The sequence below is a fragment of the Antechinus flavipes genome, chromosome 4, assembly GCF_016432865.1.
Source record: "Antechinus flavipes isolate AdamAnt ecotype Samford, QLD, Australia chromosome 4, AdamAnt_v2, whole genome shotgun sequence".
Taxonomy (NCBI): domain Eukaryota; kingdom Metazoa; phylum Chordata; class Mammalia; order Dasyuromorphia; family Dasyuridae; genus Antechinus; species Antechinus flavipes.
Genome location: NC_067401.1, coordinates 282,227,836 through 282,252,507, shown reverse-complemented (window position 1 = coordinate 282,252,507; position 24,672 = coordinate 282,227,836). Strand labels below are relative to the sequence as shown.

At 36.2% G+C, this 24,672-nt stretch overlaps 1 protein-coding gene and 1 long non-coding RNA gene across 2 annotated transcripts in view; both read left to right on the top strand.

Moving 5' to 3' along the window:
* The first annotated feature begins 13,258 nt into the window (after nt 1-13,258).
* The window catches only part of PREP (prolyl endopeptidase), a 144,173-nt gene continuing 132,759 nt past the window's right edge, over nt 13,259-24,672 (top strand). The window contains exons 1-2 of the mRNA XM_051997461.1: nt 13,259-13,521; nt 22,572-22,646. Coding sequence (XP_051853421.1) covers nt 13,477-13,521; nt 22,572-22,646 — 120 coding nt within the window. The 5' untranslated portion in view covers nt 13,259-13,476. The remainder of the gene's footprint in view (nt 13,522-22,571; nt 22,647-24,672) is intronic.
* LOC127562043 (uncharacterized) lies at nt 18,740-19,177 on the top strand. The gene is made up of 2 exons (XR_007953595.1): nt 18,740-18,919; nt 18,958-19,177. It is a non-coding gene; the product is annotated as an uncharacterized LOC127562043 (long non-coding RNA).

Here is a 24,672-nt window from a genome sequence, read left to right as displayed (position 1 = left end):
TTGCTTAGCCATTCCCCAACTGATGAACATCCCTTAATTTCCAATTCTTATCTACTACAAAAGAGAATTATTACAAATATTTTTGCACCAATTTTGTACATGTGTTTCTTTCCCACCCCCTCCAACCCCCAATTTTTGATGTCTTTGAAGCATAGACCAGCAGTTGCTGGATCTAAGAGTATGCACAGTTTTAGAGCCTCTTTGGGCACAGTTCCAAACTGCTCTCTAGAATGGTTGTATCAGTTCATAGCTCCACCAACAGTGCATTAATGTGTCAATTTTACCACATCCCCTCCAATATCCATCATCTCCTCTTTCTTGTCATAAGTAGCCAACTACTGATATTTTTAATATAAGATCTTTAACAATAACATGTTGTTACAGTGTTGGAATAAGTGAATCACACATGAGCTGTTAACAAAATGAAAAGAAATAAAGTGGAGTTAAATGTAGACAGCTCACAAGTTTTTCTTGGAGACAAAAATAAAAAAGATAAGAGTTGTTTCACTGGCAATTATAAATATCTCATATCTAATCACATCATATCATAAATATCTCTCATATCTTATAAATGCTAGTACTGTTTTAGCAGCAAATAATAAACAGTAAAATATCCTATTTTCTACACTCAATTAATGGAACTGAATATGGACTTTATTTTGTTTTTCATCTATCATAATAGGAATTAACAATCATCATGAAAAACAAATCATCACAAAAATAATTGCAGCTTATTTGTCAACATGTCTTATACAATATGAAGAAACAGAGAATTATGATGAATTTGACAAAAGCTTTCAAACTAAGATAACATGTTCAACAAAACAACATATACATTGTGTAAACAATGTGAATGAGCACTTAGGTGAGCACAAAATGCAGGAAAGAACACTCAAAAAACGTTCTGGAAAATATGGTCCAAGATTAAGAAATAAAAGAAATCAAAGTCTTGTAGAATATTCAGAAATCTTAAATCTGCATATAATCAACAGCTTCTTCAACAAGGCACTAGACATAAATGTATACAGAATATCATATATTTAAACAATCAGAAAATGCTTACCAGTAAAAGAGTCATTTCACAATCCGATGTCTTAACATAGTCTGTGCCAGGAAAACCTGAAAGAAGACCTTTGCTCCCACCATCCAAACAAGCTAATAAGAATCTAATATTGAAAGCTATACCAGAAGCTCAGGAATCTGTTACAAAAACAACCAACTATTCTACAGTCCCACAGAAACAGACGGTTCCAGTTGCTCCCCGAACTCAGCAGGCTCCCCAAATTAAGTGCCCCAGTTCAACTAGAGGAAGCAAAAGAACAGAGTTTAGAAAGAATTCAAGGAGCTCAACAAAGGCTGTTGTTTTCCCAACTGCAAATTGACCCAGTAGTGGAGGAAACTTTACAAATGAGTCCAGATTTCTATGACATAGAATCCATGGTCCATGCAGACACAAGATCGTTCACAGACTAAAAAGAGTGGCAGGACCAATAAGATTTTAATAGCTTTAATATTCTATCATGACTGGTTTAAGAAGCTATCTTAATGCCAATTCTCTTATTGTAGAAGAGAAATTGAGGTCTAGATAATGTAAGTGACTTGACCAAGTACACATAAGCGGTATACAGCAAAGCTGGGAGACCAACCCAGGTTCTCTGACTTTAAGTCCAGTGTTCATTTAACTACTAAGCATCTCTGGAATCACAAACCACCTCAACCTGTGTAATTGGCATACCCTCTCCTCAAACTATGCAAACTTGGAGACATATAACATCTGACTCTCATATCTAACTAGCTATAAAAAATATCCTTTAATAAATCTCTTTTGGATGTTTTATTCATAGGTTTCCTTTTCCATCTCTGATGCAGATGCTTGGAGTACCACATGAATACTCATTTGGAGAGGCATTTACCACACCAAAAGAAGGAACTAAAATGAATAGGAAAAAAAACTGATCACTTCCTCCTCACTTTTAAATTCCCTGAAATTTAAGATTCATCATCCCAGTTGCTGTAGTGAGTGGCACAATTTTAAAAAGGCAAGTTCAATAAAAAATTAGAAGAAAACAGATTATTAAGATTCTTCAAATACTCCTGTTTGCAGATGGCATTGTACTGTCTGAATTAATCCCAAGAACATTACAAGGTCTTTTCAATAAAATCTGCAGTCACTATTACTCCAGCAATCTATATGGAAAAATAAACAAACAAATCAATGAATAACGTTTTTTTTTTCTTCAGATTAAAATGTGTTTTTGGATGAGCAAATCATTAGTGCATTTATCCTAGAGAGATACTGCAGATGGATAATGAGCTGAGTCCAGAGTTAATAGGAGGAAAACAAAGGACTACATTACCATTTTTGGAAATTATGTAGTGCCTTTAATGATCCCAATCTGTTGTTCCCCATTGCAAAATATCTCTTACATCAATATTCTTTAGGTTGCAAAATGAATATGAATGCAATATGAAGAATAATAATCTAGGAGAATTCAAAGTAACAGGTAATTCAAAGAGTGACAAAAAGATGATTAGTAGGAAAGGAATAGTCATCAATCACCTACAATGGCACCCACTAGGTACCATGCCTGTGCTAAGTGCTTTACAAATAATATATGACTTGAATCATACAACAATCTTGAGATTTAAGTGCTGTGAATATCTTCATTTTGAAGTTAAGGAAACTGAGGCAGAGAGTGGTTAAGTGACTTGGTCAGGATTATAAAGGTAATGTCAGAAGCCAGATTTGAAATCAGGTCTTCCTGCTCCCAGGCCTGATTCCTGATTCATAGTACCACCTAGATGTTCTTACAGCCTATTACCGATAATGATTTGCCTCATCTATCCAGCACTTATATGGCTGGAAAAGGAAGTGGGAAAGTTGTTAAGTGAAAATGAAGGATAACAAACAGTCCAAATGCTCTCCTAAAATGAATAAAATATTTAATCAAGAGGGCAACCTTTATTGCATTGGATGGATTTTAATTGTAAAAGATGAGGATATTTCAGATCCACTTTTTGTAATCTGACTTCTAACTTCATCACTCAACTCAAACTACTCTCTTCAAAGTTACCAACTGCCAAATCTGATAGCCCTTCACCTTCACCTGGACAACTGCAATAAACTCTTAATTGACCTCCACACCTTAAGTCTTTCTTTCTCTAATTTGTCCCGCATAGCTCTCAAAGTAATTTCCTTGGAGGATGAAGCCAAGATGGTGGAGAGTAGACAGGACTTTGCCTGAGCTCTTCCTGGCTTCCCTCAGAATCAACATCAGATAAGGCTTCTGAATGTATTTTGGAGTGGCTAAATTCACAAATTATTGGTGTATAACAAATTTCCAGCAGAAGATATCTTGGAAGGACTTCAGGAAAGATCTGTCTCAATCAGGTAGGGGGAAAGCAGTCCAATACAGGCACAGTGCAGTGAGGCTTAAGGCAGAAAAGCTTCCACATGCCCATGGAATCTATTGGGAGGCTCTTAGCCAAAATACAGTAGCACTGGCTACTCTGTCCTGGTTCAGAAGTCAGTGGATCAACAGACTCCAACACAACTACAGAAGTAGTGAGCCACTGAACTCCAGCATAACAAGCAAGACTTGGTCTTGCCTGGGTAGGAAGCCAGTATTAGCGGCCCCAGGACAACATAAAAACCCCTGTTGAGGAAGCTGGGGATAATCTTCCCTTTGCCCTAGATACAGACCTCAACCTTTAAAAATGAGCAAAAAAGCAAAAGGAGTTATGACCATAGATAGCTATCATGGAGACAGGAAAGAACAGACCTCAAATCCTGAGTCCACTAAAGGCAAATGAAGCCACAAAGGGTGATATGAGTTGGTCTCCTAGCCAAAAGGCTCTCTTGGAAGAATTCAAGAAGAATCTTAAAAGAGAGTTATTAGAAAAATGAGGAAAGAAAATGGGATCTTTCAGAAAGTTTGGAAAAGGAAACAGAAATTGTCTGAAGAAAACAACCTCTTAAAAATAGATTTGGTGAACTAGAAAAAGAAAACAACTCTTTGAAAAACAGAGTTGATGAAATGGAAAAAGAGAATAACTCCCCAAAAAACAGAATTGGGGAAATGGAAAAAAAAAATGAACAATGAACAAAACAATTCATTTAAAAGTTCAATTGGTCACACGCAGAAGAAAGCAAGTAATTTCTCTAAAGCACAGACTTTATGTCACTCCTCTGCTCAATAAACTCCAATGATTCCCTTTTTACTCTCAAGTCAAATATAAACTCAGATATTTGACTTTTAAAGACATTTACAATGTGAACTTAATCTGCATCTTCAAACTTTTTAAATATTACTTTTTAGGTTTTTTGGTCCAGACAAATTGGTCTTCTTATTGTTCCTCACATAGAACACTTTTTGTCTTTGTTCTTTGTCAGTGGCTTTTGCATTGACATACCTTGAATGTACTTGCTCCTCACTACCAATTCTTAGACTCTCATGTTTCTCTCAAAACTCAAAAATGGACATAAAATCTTTTCCAGAACTTTCCAGATGCTTGTGCCTTTCCCTGACCAAAAAAAAATTACTTTGTATTAGCTTTTCTGTGTTTGTGTACAGTATTAACTTATGTACAAAAAAGTTGTCACTTCTGATAAAACATAACCTTTTTATATTATTATTATTAAAACATTTTGTTTTCAAAGCATATTCATGGATAATTTTTCAACATTGACCCTTGCAATACTTTGTGTTCCACATTTCTTCTCCTTTCTCTCTATTCCCTCCCCTAGATAGTGAGTAATCCAAAATATGTTAAATATAAAAAAAATGTTAAATCCATACATATTTATACAATTATCATGCTGCACAAAGAAAAATCAGATCAAAAAGGAAAAAAAAAATGAAAAAGAAAACAAATGCAAGCCAACAACAATAAAAAGAGTGAAAATGTTATGTTGTGATCCACACTCAAGTCCCACAGTTCTTTCTCTGGTTGTAGATGGCTTTCTTCACTACAAGATCATTGGAAATAATGGATCAGAACTCTGGAGAAAAATGTTAGAATTGCTAATATAATGGTTACCTAGTTTAGCATGGTAATTAGTAATAGTTCTCTAGTTCAGTATGATTGATTTAACCTCACAACAAATAATGGTTCCCTAGTGATATAATGATTGGCTTATACTTAGTGTGATGAATAGATTTAATTGTAATAGAGTATTTAAGAGGTCAGAGTCAGACCTAGAGAAGGACTTGGACAGACTCAGAGAAGACAGAGGACTGAAGGTTGGAGCTCAAGGTCTCAGAGCCAAGGAGAGACATTCATTCCATTTCTCACCTTTGTGGTTGTTGGCCTGTCCACTTTCATTTCTCTACTGAGACCAAGGCCTGTTTGAAGCCTCCAGAAAACTAGCAAAGCCCCAGGCAAGGAGACAAGACTGTGAAGGAGACAATAACGATTTTTGGACTTTATCTCTGGCTATTTTCGTGGTGATTACTCAGGTGAAATGAAGACTGGTCCAAAGATCTCCAGAAAGTTAACCAGAACATTATAGGAACTGGCTTCAATCATCTCATTGTTGAAGAGAGCCAAGTCCATCAGAATTGATCTTTGTATATATAGTCTTCTTGTTGCCATGAATAATGATCTCCTCGTTCTGCTCATTTCGCTTAAAATCATTTTATATAAGTCTTTTCAGACCTCTCTGAAATCATCCTGTTCATCAAAACATAATCTCCTTGAGGGTAATAATTGTTTTTTGTCTTTATCCAGGTTTAAGAACAGTGTTCAGCATATACTAGATGCCTAATAAATTGACTAAATGATATCAATAGATATCACATTCTCCCACAACCAGATCATCTATTCCTCTTTTTTCTTAGTAAGGGTTTCATCGGTGTCATCTGGGCAATAACAGACTTCTCAATCATTCTAACAATTAATATGTCTTTAGATCTACCTGGATCCATACTTACCTCTCTCCCCTCCCCCCAGCCCATATACCATATCTCATCAGAGCCAGTACTCAATTCTGAAATACCACAGTGCTGGGGTTTGTAGGGTTTATATTTGAGTCTCACAAACACATTGCCTGCCTTTTAACCTTTCAGGGAACAGAGAGGAAAAACACTCTTCTAAACTTTGGGATTTGAGGTGAAAGAAAATTATTCATGGCATAGCAACTTTAAATCTAACAATCTCTCTGGATTGGAAATATGGATATGGATATATAGTTTGAAACTATTACTACTGAAGGAGGTGTCCTTTGTGTAACTAAGGAACAATCTATCAAAATATTGCTGTATTTAAGATTTTGCTATGGCTTTCTTTGCCAACAAGGCTCTAAAGTGGATACCAATAGTTATCTATGCTAATATCAATAGGGGACTAGGGGATTAAGGGATTTGTGATTTCATTATATTGGTAAATCTGAATGAGAAAACTTCTTTTATGAATGAAAAGTCAGCATATTATCTTCAAATTATAGTCTTAGAAAATTTCCTAGAGCAATGGAAGGTTAAGTGACCACCTAAGGTCACAGTGTGCCAGAGGCAAAAACTGAATATTATCTTCCAGGTTTTGAGACCAACTCTCTATTTATCAGGCCAAGACATCTCTTAACATTCAAAAAAGAGAATATATTATTCTCCCTATTTTACAAAGATTGAGAAATCTAAAATCCTAGAGAGTAAATGACTAGAGTAGAGACTTGACCAGAATCATATTTATCATGTTAGTGTGGAGACTGGGTTTCAAACTCAGGTCTTTTACTGTGGATCTTAGTCACCTTTCTGTTTCTTACTTTAAACTCAAAGCATTTAAGATTTCATCAGTATAGGTATTTCATCCATCAACCTAAATGCTCTGATTTAATGGGCTGTGTTTGAAAACCGTTTTAGCCAAAAAAAAATTCATTACCCTGAAATTGACCTGATAATGATATTCTTCAGATTTTACTATATTCATCCTTGTCAGTATCTCTGGGACTGAATCTAAAACATTTACAATATGGTGAAGTCTTCAGGTGAGGTATTCCTCAAGCATAGCCTTCAAGAGCATAGGGTTACTTCCATGCTAGTTCAAGCTTCAGAAAAAGACTTCTTGCAATGTAAGATCCAAGAGAATTAATATTCTACAATGCAGATAGTACAAAGTGAAGGATAATACTTAGAAAACATTATTGATAAATGTAACACTGTGTTTTCTCATGGGTCTTTACAATCCCTTGGAATTGCAAAATGGAGGTTGAAAAGATTCAATATTCAGCCTTGGGGACTTGGCATTCACAGTTGTTTTCATCCTTTCCCCTACTTTAGAAAGTATTGTGGGACCTGAAAAATCTGGGCATTGCAGGGAACAGCAACAAGTCAGTTCTGGAAATCCTTGGCAACATTACCATTGGATCAAATTAGAAATGTTGAAGGTGCTGGAGGGCAAGAGAGGAGAAGTGCAATAGTATTTTAGTTTTTACTTGGAATTTTAATTTTACTTCTAAGTTGCTGCAACTTGTTCATAAAAAGGCAAGTTTTTTACTTTCCCCTCAAAATATAATTTCTCATCAAACAAAAAGTTATGGATGATTCTTGACTTATTTGTTGGAAATATGGGGCCACTCAGAGAACAACATTAATAAGTTATTTTTTTTGGCTTGCAGACATGTTTATTGTTAGTGAGCTAATTGTTCCAAATTTATATGAACTTACATAGGTTCTAGGGGCATACAAACTATCACTTTCATACACATTCTTGGCTGGAACTAGAGGTAAAAGAAGCAGAGCTCAGAAATGGAGGATATGGCTAGAGCAGAAGAAGAGGAAATCTTTCATTCATTTGTTTAACTATCATTTCATGTATATCTTGAGACCCAAAGAACTACATGTAGATTCAGCCTATATAAATTTATGTGTCTTTGGCAGGTATAATTTGTCCCAAACTTGCTTGTTTTGAAATCTGATCCCTGTCAGAATGGTTCATTGGTATACTCCATCAATTCTAAATAGATTCTAGAATCTGTCTATTAATGGCATCTGCTGGAACAAACAATCCTCAGTAGCCCTCTAAGCAGAAGACGCTCAAGGAAGCAAGTAGGTGGGAAGCTATTATGTATAGCCACTATGTCATTTTCTTCCTGACTGTGCTTCTGACTCTCTGAGTTTTACCACCATGACTCACCTGCCTTCTCAGTCTGAAACTTTTCTGAGCCCCTGGGAGCTTCAAACATCTTGAACATCCATCTCCCTGGGATGCCAGGGCCTTCTCCCTTCCAAGCACTGATTATGGACCCAGGATGATCATACTTCATTCTATTCCCAGCTATGCTTCTGACTTTCTGGACTTTGTAAAACAATGGTACCTTTGTTCCAAGTATCTTTCCTTGCTCTCCTTCTACCCCAACTTTTCAGCTCCCTTTTCTGTATCATCTTTCCGTTTAGAATGTAATTTCTTTGAAGGGAGAGAATGGTTTTCTTTTTTGCTTGTATGTGTGTCTCCAGAACTTGGTACAGTAACTGGCAAATAGCAAATGCTTAATAAATGTTTGTGGCCTTTTGTCTGCCATGAGTTAACAATACAGATCAAATAGATTGCTACATACCCCACACTGTACTAAGTGACAGGGATAGTGACTTGATTTGTGATTTTTATTGGAACAGGGAACTTCAGGAGAAGAAAATTGTTTTTATCAGAATAGATAAGCATCTTCTCTGAAACTTAGAGTCTTATTTTTTGTTTCAATTATTTTAGTTAAAGTTTTTTATTTTCAAAACATATGCATGGATAATTTTTCAACATTGACCCTTGCAAAATTTTGTGTGTTCCAATTTTTCCCCTCCCCCCCTTAGATGGGAAGTAATCCAATATATGTTAAACATGGTAAAGTATATGTTAAATCCAATAAATACATACATATTTATACAATTATCTTGCTGCACAAGAAAAATCAGAACAAAAAGGAAAAAATGAGAAAGAAAATAAAATGCAAGCAAACAACAAAAAGAATGAAAATGCTATATTGTGATCCACACTCAGTTCCCACAGTCCTTTCTCTGGGTGTAGATGTCTCTCTTCATCACAAGATTATTGGAATCATCTCATTGTTGAAAAGAGTCACATCCATCAGAATTAATCATCATATAATCCTTGTTGTTCCTATGTACAATGATCTCCTGGTTCTGCTCATTTCACTTAGCATCAGTTCATGTAAGTCTCTCCAGGCCTCTCTGAAATCATTCTGCTGATCTTTTCTTATAGAACAATATTCCATAACATTCATATACCATAACTTATTCAGCCATTCTCCAATTGATGGGCAGCCACTCAGTTTCCAGTTTCTTGCCACTATAAAAAGGACTTCCACAAACATTTTTGCACATGTGAGTCTCTTTCCCTCCTTTATGATCTCTGTGGGAGAGAAGCCCAGTAGAAACACTGCTGAATCAAAGGGTATGCACAGTTTGATAGCTCTTTGGGCATAGTTCCAAATTGCTCTCCAGAATGGTTGGATTTTTTCACAACTCCACCAACAATGTATTAGTGTCCCTGTTTTCCCACATCACTCATAACATTCGTCATTATCTTTTCCTGTCATTTTAGCCAATTTGACAGGTGTGTAGTGGTATCTCAGTTGTCTTAATTTGCATTTCTCTGTTCAATAATGATTTAGAGCACTTTTTTATATGACTAGAAATGGTTTCAATTTCTTCATCTGAAAATTGTCTGTTCATATTCAATGGTTTCAATTTCTTTATCTGAAAATTGTTCATATTCTTTGATCATTTATCAACTGGGGAATGTCTTGAATTCTTATAGATGAATCAATTCTCTATATATTTTAGAAATGAGGCCTTTATTTGAACATTTGAATATAAAAATGTTTTCCCAGTTTATCGTTTCCCTTCTGATCTTGTCTGCATTAGCTTTGTTTGTACAAAAACTTTTCAACTTAATATAATCAAAAATATTTATTTTGTGTTCAATAATGAATTCCAGTTCTTCTTTGGTAACAAATTCCTTCCTTCTCCACAGATAGAGAGGTAAACTATCCTTTGATCTTCTAATTTGCTTATAATAACACTCTTTATGTCTAAATCATGAACCCATTTTGACCTTATCTTGCTATATGATGTTAGGTGTCAATCAGTTCCTAGTTTCTGCCACACTAGTGAACTTAAGAGTCTTAAAGACCTGGCTAGAGCAGGTTTGAGTTTGAGCTATTTGCCTAAGGTTGCAGCTAATCTGTGTTCTTTACTCCAAAGACAACTCTTTATCTACCATGCTATCTCCCTGTACTAAGGGATAAGAGGCAATACAATGAAAGAAACACTTTTCAATCTAGCCAGTGCTGCTGCTACACCTCTATTCCACACAGCTTTTTCTTCACAACTATAAGGCAAAATGAGTGGCTTTCTTCTGGGATACTAAGTCCATTATAGGACTGAATTCACAGAGATAAGAACTTCCTAACATTTAAAGATGGAAAGGACCTTCTAGATCAATTAGACTATCCCCTTCCATTTTATAGATAAAACCCAGAGATTCAGAAGAGACTAGATTTAAGACTTGTAAGACATCTTTCAGGTGATCTGGGTTTCTTTTATTCTAAAGACAAAGAATAGAAGACTGAATTAAATAAATTGTCCAAGATCACCAGATCCTTTATACTTCCTTTCAGCTTATATAGCTTAAGGAGCTTCAGTTCTGATCTTCACTTCTGCTAAAGTGGCCAGGGGAATAAAGCCTGGTTTAAAAAAGGCCCTAGATCCTAAAAGAGATTAAATTATATATTTCTTCATCTTTTCTCCCTCCTTAAAACTTAAATGAAGCTAAGGATTCCCTAAGAAGATAAGGAAGGAATGCTTTCCACACATGGGCAACAGCCTACATATATGCACAAAGATTGAAAATAGAATCTCATATCTAGAAAGTTTGATTGCCAAATATAATGCATAAATCATGCAAAATCATGCAAAATCATGCAAAGAAGATTGCAAAGATTGACATGAAATTGTGGAGGATTCTAAATGTCAAACAGAGGAATTCATATTTTCTTTTTGGAGCAAAAAAGATCCACTGGAATTTCTTGATCTAAGGACAGTCATGTACTTTAATATCAATTTGGGTAGAGAATGGATTGAAAACTTGAGGCAGAAATACTAATTAAGAGACTATTGTAATAGTCCAGGAAAGATACTGGCCTGAACTAGGGTACTAGCCCTATGAGAGAAGAGAAAAGGTAAATGAAAAGCTATATATATAAAAAAAAAAAAGAAAGAAAGAAAGAAAAGAAATATGGTGGTAGAATTGACACCTGACAATTGAGTTGCAAGTGATTTGAGGTTACAAATTTGGGTGATGACAAGGAAGTCAGAACTGTCGGATTTGGCAGGGAAGAGAATGGAAATTAATTATTTTGGATGTGTTGAGTTTAAGATGCTTATGGACATGCAGCTAAAAATGTTCAATAGGCAGCTGGTGCTGATTCAAACTTAGGAGAGAAACGGGGCTATCCAGCTCTAGTAGTCATCTGCATAGAGGTAATAGTTGAACTATGAAAGAATCTAGCAAAAAGAAAAGGTTCAGGTTGGCTATACCATTCATTGAGAGTAGGATATTGATCATAAGGATCAGGAAGTGGTAAAGTAGTGAAAACCCATGGAGGAGAGCTAATGGCAAAAGAAGACCTCAAATCCAGATACTCTTATTCCACATTCACCATTCTTTTTAGTATAAAACACAGAGAGAAACATGAAAACTCAGATCCTTTTTTTCCACAACTGGGATCATTGATTTAAAGTTTGAAATATACTCCAAAATCTCCCAACACAGAGAAGGGAATTTTAAAACTCTCAAAAAAGTTAAATTCTCCCATTACAGAGAAAGAAATTTGAAAACTCTCAAAATATGACCTAAGGTTATACAATTATTTTGAATAACATAGCCTTAGATTAAATGGAAAAGTAGACCCAGAATCTCTTTTCTTTTTATTGTGGTATAGAGCAAAAAGTACTGGATCTAGGGTCAGAGCATAAATTTCAAATGTTGTCTTTGGGATCTTACTCCCTGTGTGATCTAAGCAAGCCTTTAACTACTTGCTGTTTTCTTCCCTGTAAAATGAGGGGTTAAATTGTCTCTTCCAAGTCAATCTTTAATTCTAGGAAACTTGTTGGACCTCATTTCCTCAACTATAAAATAAGGAAGTTGGATGTTTCAACTTCAAATCTATGATGCTGTGAATCTCCCTGGGCCTCTACAAAATGAAAAGCTGGATTATGACTACTAAGGTTTTTCCTTACTCCATGAGATTCTTTAGGCCTCATTTCCTCATCTATGAAATTAAGGGGTTGTACTAGATGATCTCCAAGATCTTTTCCAGTTCCAAATCTATGGTTCTATGATCTCTATATTATTCAGTCAGTCCCATGTTAGGCTTCCCAAGTCAAGAGGGCCTATATTCTCTCCATCACCATATTGTCTTCCCCAATTCATAAAAAATGAAAGAAGAAATTGGGGAAAAAGAAGGAAATCAGAAAGAAAGGAAGGAAAGGAAGATGGAAAGATGAAAGGAAAAGAGGAGGGAAGGAAAGGAGGAAAAAAGAAAGGATAAAGGAAAGAATGAAAGGAAGGAAAAATAAAAGGAATGAAGAAAAATGGAAGGGGAGAGGAGAAAAAAGGGAGGAAGAAAGAAAGAAGGAAAGGAAAAAGCAGAAGAAAGAAAAAGAAAAAAGACTGATGGGAGGAAGTAGGGGAATGGGATTAGAAAAAAAGGGGGTGAAGGAGGGAAAGAAGAAATGAGAAAGGGAAGAAAGAAAAAAGGAAAGAAGGCAGTAAGGAAGGAAGAAGGGAGAAGGAAGGAAAGGAAAGAAGAAAGGGAGGAAGTAAGAGAAGGAAATGCAAGGAACGAAAGGAGGAAAAAAAGAGGAAAGGAAGGCAAAAAAGAGAGAAGGGAAGGAAGAAAGGAAAGAAAGGAAAAAGGGAAGAAGGGGAAAAAGGAAGGAGAGAGGAGAAAAAGAGCGGGGGTGGGCAAGTTCCTTTGGTATAGCAGGGCAGCGGGGGAACCTCCATAGATAGCTCTCACCCATTACCTTGAGGTTAGAGGGCAAAGAAGTTAAAAGCGAATCCGGGCTACTTCTGACCAGAAAGGGCTAGGTTTGAAAGCGCGTGCGCAGTCGAGTCCTCGCGGCTGCGCCGCCCGGGCCTCCCCTCAGGCCGCCAATCCCGGCGCTCCCGGCAGAGGGAGCTGTGCGCCGGCTTCCCCTCCCGCTAGGCCCCGCCCGCCTCTCTCTTGCTTGGTCTGGGAGGGGCTCACAGCTCAGTCCGACAGCTGCTTCCTGCTCCGACAGCCTACCCCGTCACGGACGCTAGTTCATTCCGTTCCCGGTCTTCCCGAAGTGACCCGTGCAAGAAAACCTCCTAGCACAGTTCTGCGCCCGCCGTCACCTCTGCCGCCGCACCCCAGCTCCATACGGAAGGCCTTGTCCGCAGCCTCTGCACGCGTCCCGCCTGCCCCACCACCCTCCGGCCATGCTGTCCTTCCAGTACCCCGACGTGTACCGCGACGAGGCGTCGGTGAGTGCGACCCCTGGATCCCGGCCCTGCCGAGGCGTGTGGGGGGGGGAGGGGAAGGAGGCGAGGGGGAGGGTTATTCATCCCAGGCTACTGCTCGAGGCTGCCATGCTGCCCCCTCCACTTTCTGCCTATTCTCTTCATCTTTCTTCTCCAGCCCCCGCCCTCGTCCCCTTCCTCTTCTTCCTCGTGCCTTTTGTTTGCTAGGAAACGTGCGGGAGACCCCGGGCTGGAGGCGGTCTGCAAACCGGCTTTGGCTTCTGGGAAGCTCTCGGGCCATTCGTCTCCCTCCGAGGCCGAGCGTTGGGTCGGGGGTGGGGGGGAGGGGGATCCCCAGCCCATTTCCTAAAATTTCTAGGGTCAAGGCCAAGCAGGGAGTCGGGAAGGTCACTGTCCCGGGAGGACGCAGGGACTTATAAGCAACAGTTCCTGATGTGGAGGTTAGCAAGAGCTTGTCTCAAGGAAAAGTGTGGTTTTGAACAGTTGTAAAAGCGTGTGCGTGTGCGTGTGCGTGCGTGCGTGTGTGTGTGTGTATGAAACAGACTGCTATTTTTTAATCATTTTTTTAAAATTGCAAATCTCTTCAGTCTTAAAGTTTAAATTCGTTCCCTTTGCATAAGTTTTCCCAAATGAGAGGGACAAGCAGTGAGAAAAGAAGGACTTATCGAGAGAAACACAGAGAAAGAGAATGCGATTTCCCTCTTCCTCCTTTCTTTCTCTTCCCCTTCTCCCCTCCCCGTCCTGACCCAATCAAAGGTCAGTTTTCCGAAGTAAAAGCACTCGAAGTTAGTCCTATTCCCGGTGAAATTTTGGGGTTGACTTCGGTTCTCCTCACCTTTCCTGATAGGATTTGGCATTTTAGGTTTGGATTGGGTACCCAACTTGTGTAGCGCACTATGGAATTGAGAGCTAGGGTAGTTTGGGCTAAAGTTGTCAGTCTAGTGTATTCCAGTAAGCATTTATTAAATACCTTTTATTTGCAAGGTTCCAAGCCAGTGGTGATAAAAACAAAGCAAAAACGAGTTTATTTCTCCAAGTTTACATTCTTCTAGGCTGATAAGACTGATAAGTATATACGGATAATTCTGGAAATGTTGTTAGTTGTTGAATTAGAATTACTGTTACTTGGCAGTAGGTTTTATGAAGCTCACTTTAGGTGTTAATAATAGCCAAATATAAAGTTTTTCAGATTTTCTTTGAGTCATTTGATGTCTTAAAGTCTCCCACTTTAAGAAAATCTTTCATTGTGGCTGAAAATGTTAATATAATTAGTTTAATATATGTTTATATTCAAACTAATGTTTACAAGAAGCTCTCCTACATTCAGAGATTTGTTTGAACAGTAGTCATTTGTTTTTGGCAAGTTTATTGACTGATTTTTAAAAAAATTTGACCTAATACTATAGTAATCTAAAGAAAGTAAAGCTGCCACACTAGAATTCCAGTTAGTGTTTTCTTTTTCCTAAGGAAGTGTAGTTATCTTATAAAGTATACTTCTTTTGGTGCCCAAATGTACATTCCACTTTAAGTGGCTAAATTCCTAGCTTTGATTTCAATATTTCTTGGTTACTTTGGCCATAACATGTTTAGTGTCTACTGTTTTTAATCTAATATTATAAATTCATTCAAAAATCATTTCTTGAGCTGAAGTTCAAAAGAGGGAGTTCCACAAATGTGACCCTTGCCAAGAACATAAAATCAGATAGAGGACATATAAAGAAATAGTGGAAAGATTAGCACTTTGTTCAATATGGGGAAGTCATTGTGTGGAAACTCTCTTCTCCCACAGATATTCCAATCTGTTTGTTATTTAATTGATAAATGCTAGGAAGTTGCCTGAGACACAGAGGTTAAATGATGTGCTTAAGGTCATAGTAGTCGGGAAAAGATTTTAGAAGTTATCTGGTCCAACACTTTTATTTTACAAATAAGTAAACAAACTCAGAGAGGTTATAACTTTACTAAAGTTATATTGTATTTGACATCCCTTTGTAAATGGCAGAATTATTATTTGAATTCAGGTCTTGTACCTCCAAAGCCATTCTACTTTACACCACATCAGTCTATGTACAGTAGTCTGTAAATGTTACAGGAACGTTTTCCAGATTCCAAGCCTCCTATCCATAATGTCACAGCAAACAGGAGGAAAGTAATAAGTGCATGATGAGTAGTAAGTTCTTTGAGGAATATTTCATGGGAAAATTAGAGAAGGTTTCATGGAGTAGGTGGCATTTGACCTGGACTTTGAATTTCAACATTTGGGAATGTCTGGGCGGAGATATTTTAATAGGAAGAAAATTGTGATAGTGGGAGGGAGAAGGTTCTTGGTATCTGTGGATGATGTTCTATCTTCCTAGTAATTTATAATGTAATTATATATCACTATATAAATACCTTCCCAGCTGGAATTTAAGATCTTCAGCAGTCTGACTGTAACCTATTTTTTTCAATCCTTATTTCCTAATCTTGTGTTTCATGTTCCAGCCAGAATGTCTCCTTAGCTGAACTACTCCTTGCTTTCCACTTGACTTTCACACATTTGTGCATTTGGGTCTGGATTAGAACACATTCCCTTTTTACTTCCTTCTATTGAAATCTTTCCCTTTTTCCAAAGTCCAATCCAATGAGCACATTCTCTGAAGATTTCCCTTATCTTTTCCTGTCTGAAAGTATTTTTTCTCTCCTCAGATTTTCAAGAGTTTTTTGTATAGGTTTCTCCTTTGACCATATTACAATCTTTCTTCTTTGTGTACATGTTATATCTTTATAAGTTTTTTGAGATGTCAGAGACTCTGTTTTAGTAAGAGGGTTGGGTTTTTTCCACAGTATACCTAATAATGCCTTTCATATAATAATTAACAAATGTTTTCTGAAATTGAATTTGTATCCCCAAGAACTTAACATATTTTGCATTTCTTTCAGACTGACATGTAAGAATGTGAGACTGGTGATAGGCCTTCAATGCCTTTTTTGATCTTTGACAAAACAATATCATCAACATTTTGCCCAAGAATTTAGAGTTAAGATTTTAGGGTCATCTAATCCAAATAAAGAAACTGAAATCCAGAGGGTTGAAACACTTTGTCTAAGAAAATGTAGGTTACCTTGGTGAAGCTGGAATTTGAATCTAGTTGTGACTGTGTATCATTCCAATACCTCCTTTTGCGTAGGTCTTTTGAGTATGATTGTAAACTCTTTTGAAGTTTATAATCTAAATTAGACAGCACTTAGGAAGTTGCAGCTAGCTGGTACAGTGGATAAAGTGCTTAACCACTGGAATCAGAAAAACAATTCAAACATGGTATCAGGCACTTAACCATCTGAGTGACCTTAGGCAAGTTGATTAACCTCTATGTGCCTCAGTTTCCTTATCTGCAAAATAGGAGAAAAATAGCATTTACCTCCTTGGATTGTTATAATGATAAAATGAGATATTTTTATAGTAATTCACAAACTTTAAATTGCTCTGTGTGTGTATGCTAACTATTGTTATTAACATAAACATATCATTGAGTTGGTAAATATCAAAGAATGAATAGGTAACATACTTCGAATAAGCTTTATTCCCTGGCTTCTTTCAGGCCTCAATTCAAATGTCAGGAATAGGCCCTTCACAGTTCTCTATGATAGTGCCTTCCCTCTGAGATTACCCCCAATTTACCTTGTATGTACACAGATATTTATGTGTTTCATTATCTTGAGGATTTGCACTTTTTTGCAAGTCTTTTGCTTATCTTTGTCTCCCCAGTACTTAGCATAGTGGGTGATACATAGTAAGAAATTAATGCTTCTTGACTTTGAAAATGTATTTCCATACAAGGTGAGAAATATTGGGGATTGAGAAAGTTGGTCTTTATCTTTCAATTCTGCATCAACAAGTGTTTTTGGTATAGAAGTGACTCTGGATTCTCTAAGGCTATAGCAACCCTGGTCAAATAAGCTTTTTATTGGTGGAGTGGGCACCACTCCTTCCCCCATTGATAACTTTTTTATACTTAGATAATAATTTCTAGTATTCCCTTAGTAAATTATAAACTCTATTTTATTTAATCTTTGTATTTCCTCTGCTCTTAGAACCCATGGTAGCCACTTAATAAACGTTTACTTAGTTGAGTGAAGTATATCACCAACACAGAACAGTGTCTTGTCCATAATTTGAGAATGTTATTGGGCCTATGGAATGCCAAAATTTAATTCTAACTCCACATTAAGTCACTGTTTGATGCTAACCATAGTAATTTATTTTCATTTTCTTTGTAAGGAAGCATCTGTTAATATAAGTGCTTCTCATGGATATTTGTGGGTTAACTATTGCCTAGTATAAATAATAATGATGATGTCATTATATTAGAAGACTTCTAAAGATTTCTAAATGGAGCTCTGCAGTTCAGCAAGCATTTATTAAACACCTTCTTTATTCAAGGGATTGTACTATGCTTTGAAGGGTACATAGACAAAAATAAAAATAATCTATGTTCAAGGGCCATACCTTCTAACAAAACTCTTTATTCCATCCTAGTCAAATCCCTTTTTTTGTTCCACCGTGAACTGTTCCAAACTTTGTCTAGACTCTGACACTTTTCCCTTTCCTTTCTTACTATTTCCCTTTCTTTCACTGCTAAGTTTTCTGAAAAACATGTTTATATCCAGTTCTTCCAATTTTTGTTACCCAGTGACTCCTCCATTTCTTGCCATCTGACTTTTGTTCCTATTACTTTACTTCTGAAATTATTCTTGCCCAAAGATTATTGATTTCAAAGTCAACAAATCCAGTAATTTGTTGTTTTTTTCCTCAGTCTTTATTCTCTCTTAATACTTGATGAATATCTGTTGTGATCTCTATCCTTTACTTTCAGCACATCACACTCCTTTGGTTCTCTTTTATCTCTAACTACTCCTTTTCTCTCTTAGTGGACTCTTCATCCTCTCACTGATTCCTTAAAATGGATCTTCTAAAAGGTCTTTCCATGGCCTTCTCTCTCTATATTCTCCCGTAGTAATCTCCATATTTTCAATACAAGTAGCTCTAGAATTTCCAATTAAAAAAACATGAGTTTACTTAGTTCCAACCCCCTCATCTTTTAGAGAAATGAAATCCTGCTAGGTTAACAGAATTAGAATCAGAACATATTCAGGGCTCCTAACTTTTAAGTCAGTGTGCTTTTCAAACATTTCTAAAGCGTTTTTAAACAAAATGTTATTTCTATTCTGTAAAAAACAACACATGATCAGACTTCTACAAGAAAAAGATTAACCTAACATTGGAATGAAAAAAAAGAGATTCTAAGATAGGGAATAAAGGAAGGAAGGACCTGTTGAGAAGCTAGTATTATAGTACAACTTGGTGGTAATAAGGGCCTGAAGTGTGTCCTATCTATTCTCACTACAATAGAATAGATAGGTGTGTCCTATCTATTCTCACTACAATAGAATAGATAGGAAGGCACAGATGACAGAGGTGTTGCCAGATATTGAATGGATATGAGTTAAGGATAGCCCCAAGCTATAACCAGACAAAGGAAATGAAAGAAAATAATAAAAATCTCCATACCCACATCTTCAGTATCCTTCAAAATGTTCCACCATAACCTCAAACTCACCATGTCTAAATCCAAGCTCCCTTTAAATCCTCTTTGCTCTTCTGACTTGACAGTTTTTATTTTTAAAGACTGGATTCCCTTCACCTCACTTCAGGGGCTACTTATATTGGAGCAGAAGTTTTTACCTCTGTTTTCCACCCTTGGCCCTTTCACCTCTCTATAAACAAATTGTTTCTCCTCTCTTTCCTCATTTCCTGAAGGCTTTCATGTTAATACTGAACTTAGAGTGGACACTCAGTTGGTTTAATCCACTACAGCCAGAGCTCCCAAGCTCAAGAAATCCATTAGCCTTAGTGATACGGAACATGGGTGTACATTGTTATACCTGACTTTTATTATTTTCTTAATTTTCAAGTTAGGACCCCTGAGTACGTTCTGATACTAACTCTATTAACCTTACAGGATTTCATTTCTCTAAAAGATGAGGTGGGATTGGAACTAAGAAAACTCATGTTTTTTTCAACCTTTAGATTTCTTTATGCCATGATTTTTTCCACAAGTGAATTGCCAGCTAGAATTTTAAAAAATAAAACTTTCTAATTAAATTTTCTAAATTAAATTTCTAAATTAAAATGTCTAATTTCTAATTAAAAGTATTTTTATATGCTATTAAGGGAGGGGGGAGAAGTGACTATAAAATAGGCTTATTGAGAGGAAAAAGTCAGCACAGTTACATAAAGGATAGAGGCTTAACCTTGGAACTAGAAAAACCTGCTTCTGATTCATATTATGTCACTCTGCTAAAGTCATTTTTTCACTTAGTTTCAGACAAATCTAATAAGTCTAGAAAAGTTACTGTTCTTTATCAGTAGAGGAATTAGTCAAGCATTTAAGTTTCCACTCTATGTCAGGCTCTTTGCTCGGTGCAGGGGATCAAAAAAAAAAAAAAAAAGATACAGTCTCTGCTCACAGGAAGCTTACAATTTAACAGGGGAGAAAACATTATATATATGTAAGTATATATAAGATACATAGATAGGTATGTAAAACATAAAGGAGATACAAGATAACTTTAAGGGGAAAGTACTTGCAGTTGTGGGGATTAGAAAAGGCTTCATGTAGGAGATAATTTTCTTGATTTTTGAAGAAACCTGGAGATTTCAAGAACCAGATATGAGGAATGAGGGTATTGGAACCTTGAGGGGATAGTTATTGCAAAGGCATAAGCATGAGAGATGTAGTATAGGTATAGCAAGTAGACCAATATAGTTAGATTTTACAATGCATGGAAAGAAATAATGTGTTTGAAAGCTAAAAGTATAGAATGCAGTCAAGTTGTGAAGAGCTTCAGATGTTCAGGGAGGAGATATTTGAGTCTATGGTCAATATGGAGATACTGGGATTTATTAAAGGTTAGGGAGAACCATTGACATAGTTACACTCTCTAGCAAAATCATTTTTGCAGATGTTTGGAGTATGTTGAAAGACAGGAGAGATTTGATGCAAAGAAATTAATTAGGAGGATTTTATATTAATTCATATGAGAAATGGTGAGATTGTAAATCTGAGAATAGAGAAGAGAGGGCATATGAGGGCAGTCTTAGAGATAGAAATGAGAAATTTTGGCATCTGAAAGGTAACAGTGAATGAGGAATCAAGGATGATATTAAAGTTGTAACCCCTGAAAACTGGAAAGATGTTGGTACCCTCAACAATAAACCAGTGCAAAGTATAGCAAAAATAATTTTGATTCTGGCCTGTAATCAGCTAGTCATCGGTAAATTTAAAAGACTATCACAAATCATAGATTATTTATGTAATTTCTACAATTGAAGTTCTTTATCGTAGCTAGGGTTTATTGTGTCTCCAAGATGAATTGATATAAAAATTAGCTTCAATTAAGGATTAAAATTGTTTTAAAAGGTCCTGTTAGGTTTTTTTTTTTTTTTTTTTTTTTTGGATACCCAGCAATGTGAATGTGGCACAGGTTTTAATTTCTTCTTTATTTCTTATCTACTTATTATCTAATGAAAGCAGGGCTTGCCATTTTCCATGACTATGTATCAGTGCTTATTATCACAAATATTACTGCTTTAACTGTTCTTTTAATCCATTTTTGTATGTAAATGCTTTGTGGGAGCAGTTGTGAACATAAGAGGACCCTCTGGAAAGTAGGAGCCTGGTGCTAGAACATGCCCTCTTGTTAGATTTCAGATAAAACGTGCTGCTGATAGAGGAGCCCTGGCTATTTTTCTAGCAGTGATCATTTTACTGAACAGGTGGAACCCACTATGCCACTTGGGGTATGATTCTAACAGTGTAGTAACTTGCTCCTCTTGTTCTATGTTAAACACTGGCCATCAACTCAAGGTCAGACAGGTATGTAGAATCAGTAGTCTCAAGACTACTGCCAGATTCATAGTGTGCTGTAGTGAAAGCAGGTTCCAGTAGCTTCTTTCTACCTGGTGACATGATTGACTAACAGCCAAGCTTAATATTTTTCAAATATCATTGATGGTGCTTGATTGTTCTTTGGGGGAAAGAATGTATATATTTTTTGATGGGTAAATTTTGCTTTCTCATTGTTCTAGAACAAAAAATGTGAGCCAAGTGAAAGTTATTCACTTACCAACTAGCTTGCCATCAATGAACTGAAGCACTGATGCAAAAATCAGAAATGTTCAGAGACTGTGTTAGAAAAAAATGGCTATTTCAAAATGGTGCAAGCTAGAGAGTGTTTCTAACTTTTTTTCCTGCGAAATAAATCCTTTAGTCATAATTTGTTAATATCCAGAAGGTTGTATAGCTGTCAGATTCCTGTCACTCTTACAAATTTCTTTTATTTCTTCTCAAATCATGATAGTCTGAATGGGTATTGTTTGGACAAGTTTTTTTTATTTATTTTTTTTTTTAAGAGAACATTGTACATCTCCTACAGGGAAACTCAGGTTTCTGAAATATCCTTCCAGTAGGTGAATTAAATTTTTTAATTGGTGCCAAAAAAAGATGTGTTGGTGATCCAGCAGTTGAGGGCAGTTTTTGTTTTCATGTGTTTTAAACTCATTTTTTAGAAATCTGATCACATGACATAATGTGGGGCTATTTCCTTGCAAACTGTGTAAAGTTTGTCTGTTGGTATTCCATTCTTCCTTGAATTGTATAACTATGTGCCTCTAAAGGAAGAAAGCTTTATAGATTTCATTAGCACAGCAGAAGGTTTTTCTGTTGCATTATATTGCCCAAGCATTTTCTTTTCTCATTGTAAGTCTCTCTTCTCTGAGCATCCCCCTACCTCCCACTCTTGTCCCTGCCTGCCTTGACACCTTTCAAAAGCTGCCAAAATCTGTGTTCATGTGGTAATCAGCCAAAAAAGTAACCATTGAATTGATGGAAGCATTCTATCTCTCTCTTTACAAGCTTATAGTAAAAATATCCCCATATATTCAATTCTTTAGGAAAACTTCCTTTGAAGCAGTCACCAATTATTTTGTATTTTATTTTGTTTGTTTGCAGGTACAAGATTACCATGGGTCTAAGATCTCTGACCCCTATGTTTGGCTTGAAGATCCAGATAGTGAACAAACAAAGGTAATTGATACTTTAAAATGAGATCACCTTAAAAAACAAGAATCAACTTTGCAGCTACTGGCCAAGTCTTAGCATAAGAAATCCATATTCTCTTTTTGTAACATCCTTTTTTTATTCTTTATTTTTCCTATCTTTTCTGGTTCCCATTTTGGGAATCTTGGAGCACTTGGCTAGTAGAGACATATGTAAATGAAGTTGCTCTGACTACCATATTAAGATGGACCGATCACTCTCTCATCTAAATTATTTCAGTAACTTAGCAATGTTAAAATTATGCCCAAATTAATGATTATTTATAGACATACTATGTCTGAGTGTGTACACTTTGTTTTTCCTTTACATTTAATATATTGATCCAGTGGGTGACAAACTGAGATCCTTTCTCATAGATGAACTCTTATCATTAGAGTCCTAACAAATATGGAACAGGCAAATTGGGATTGGCAAGTACTAGTTACAAAAACCAGTGGGATCAACAGTTTAAAAATAATATTTTAGATTTTCTTATAAGTATTTATAGGAAAATACTTAGCAAAAGATAAAGGGAAGTCACCAACAGCAAAGCTAGAATTCTGATGGACTCTCAAAAATAATGAATCTACATAATTCTTCCTAAATTTGAAAGGCAAACTCAAAACTATTTTTCCTAATGCATTTTATATATGCAAGTAATATTAAGATTATTTAGAGTTCTAAGTGGACCATTTTTTTGAAAATCTTTGGCCTAAAGGGAGAAAATGAAGCATTCTTCATTTTTATCATAGGATTAAAAAAAAACCTAAAGTTTTTTCCCAATAGGTGTTTTAGCACAATTCAGTATATCTGTTGTGTTGTTGTTATGGGATACTCATAGTAGCATCAGAATAACTTTAATAAACTTCATTAATAACTTGCAAACACCTACCCCATTCTTCTTTGTGCAGAGCAAATAAAAAAGAGAATAGGCATAGTGAACCTGCAGAAGACCTTGTCTTTTTTTGCCCTTATGTTGACTTAATGTGTTTTATGCCTGTTTTCATAGTAAATATTTTCAAGCTATAAAATTCATGGGCCCAGAAGTGCTTAAGTTTTAGAGTGCTTTCCACAAAACATATCAGTGACATTGGGTATTCAAGGATTATCTTTATTTGGCAAATTCTTATACTGGGATTCAGTGACTTTCGTAAGCTTTATGATTATTGTCTGAACTGGAATTCAAACCTACATCTCCAGATTCATTCAAGTCTGGTTTCCCTAGACCAGGGGTCCTCAACTTTTTAAATAGGGGGCCAGTTCACTGTCCCTCAGACTGTTGGAGGGCCGGACTACAGTAAAAACAAAAACTTTGTTTTGTGGGCCTTTAAATAAAGAAATTTCATAGCCCTGGGTGAGGGGGATAATTGTCCTCAGCTGCTGCATATGGCCCAAGGGCTGTGGTTTGAGGACCCCTGCCCTAGACTCTTTCCCCTGATTTTACAAGTGACAGAACTCACACTCCAAGAAGAAAAGTGATTTGTCTAAGGTAGTCATAACAGAGTAAGGATAGAGCTCTTGGCTCCTTTCCATACCTATCATGATTTCTCTTTATATAAATGGGAATTTAGCTGAACTGGTATAAGTTTACTAGGCTCTGATGCAATAAATCATTTTCAGACTAAAAAAGTTTTGCTTTTTAAAAAAATAAAAAAGAATTCATTCCTCCAACAAGCAATAACCAAATGCCTATTATAAAGTGCCTACTATATATTACACTCTGTGCTTGGTGCTGGACATTAGCTTGTATCATGATGTCCTTCCCACTGCATAATTGAAAAATTCAATTAATTTCAATTTTCAGACAGGCAAAATTTTCTGAGAACAATAGAGAATCTTCATATATCTTCTAAGCACTAAGAAAAATCTCTCCTCAAGTCTATTACTGGTGGTCAATTTAAAAAAATGTCAAATGAGTAGTTTTTGTCACCGAATTTTAAGAACCAAAATACTCACATGGTAGGGTTTTTAATTTGAGTTGTCTAGCTTGGACAATATCTAAAATTTCAAGAAC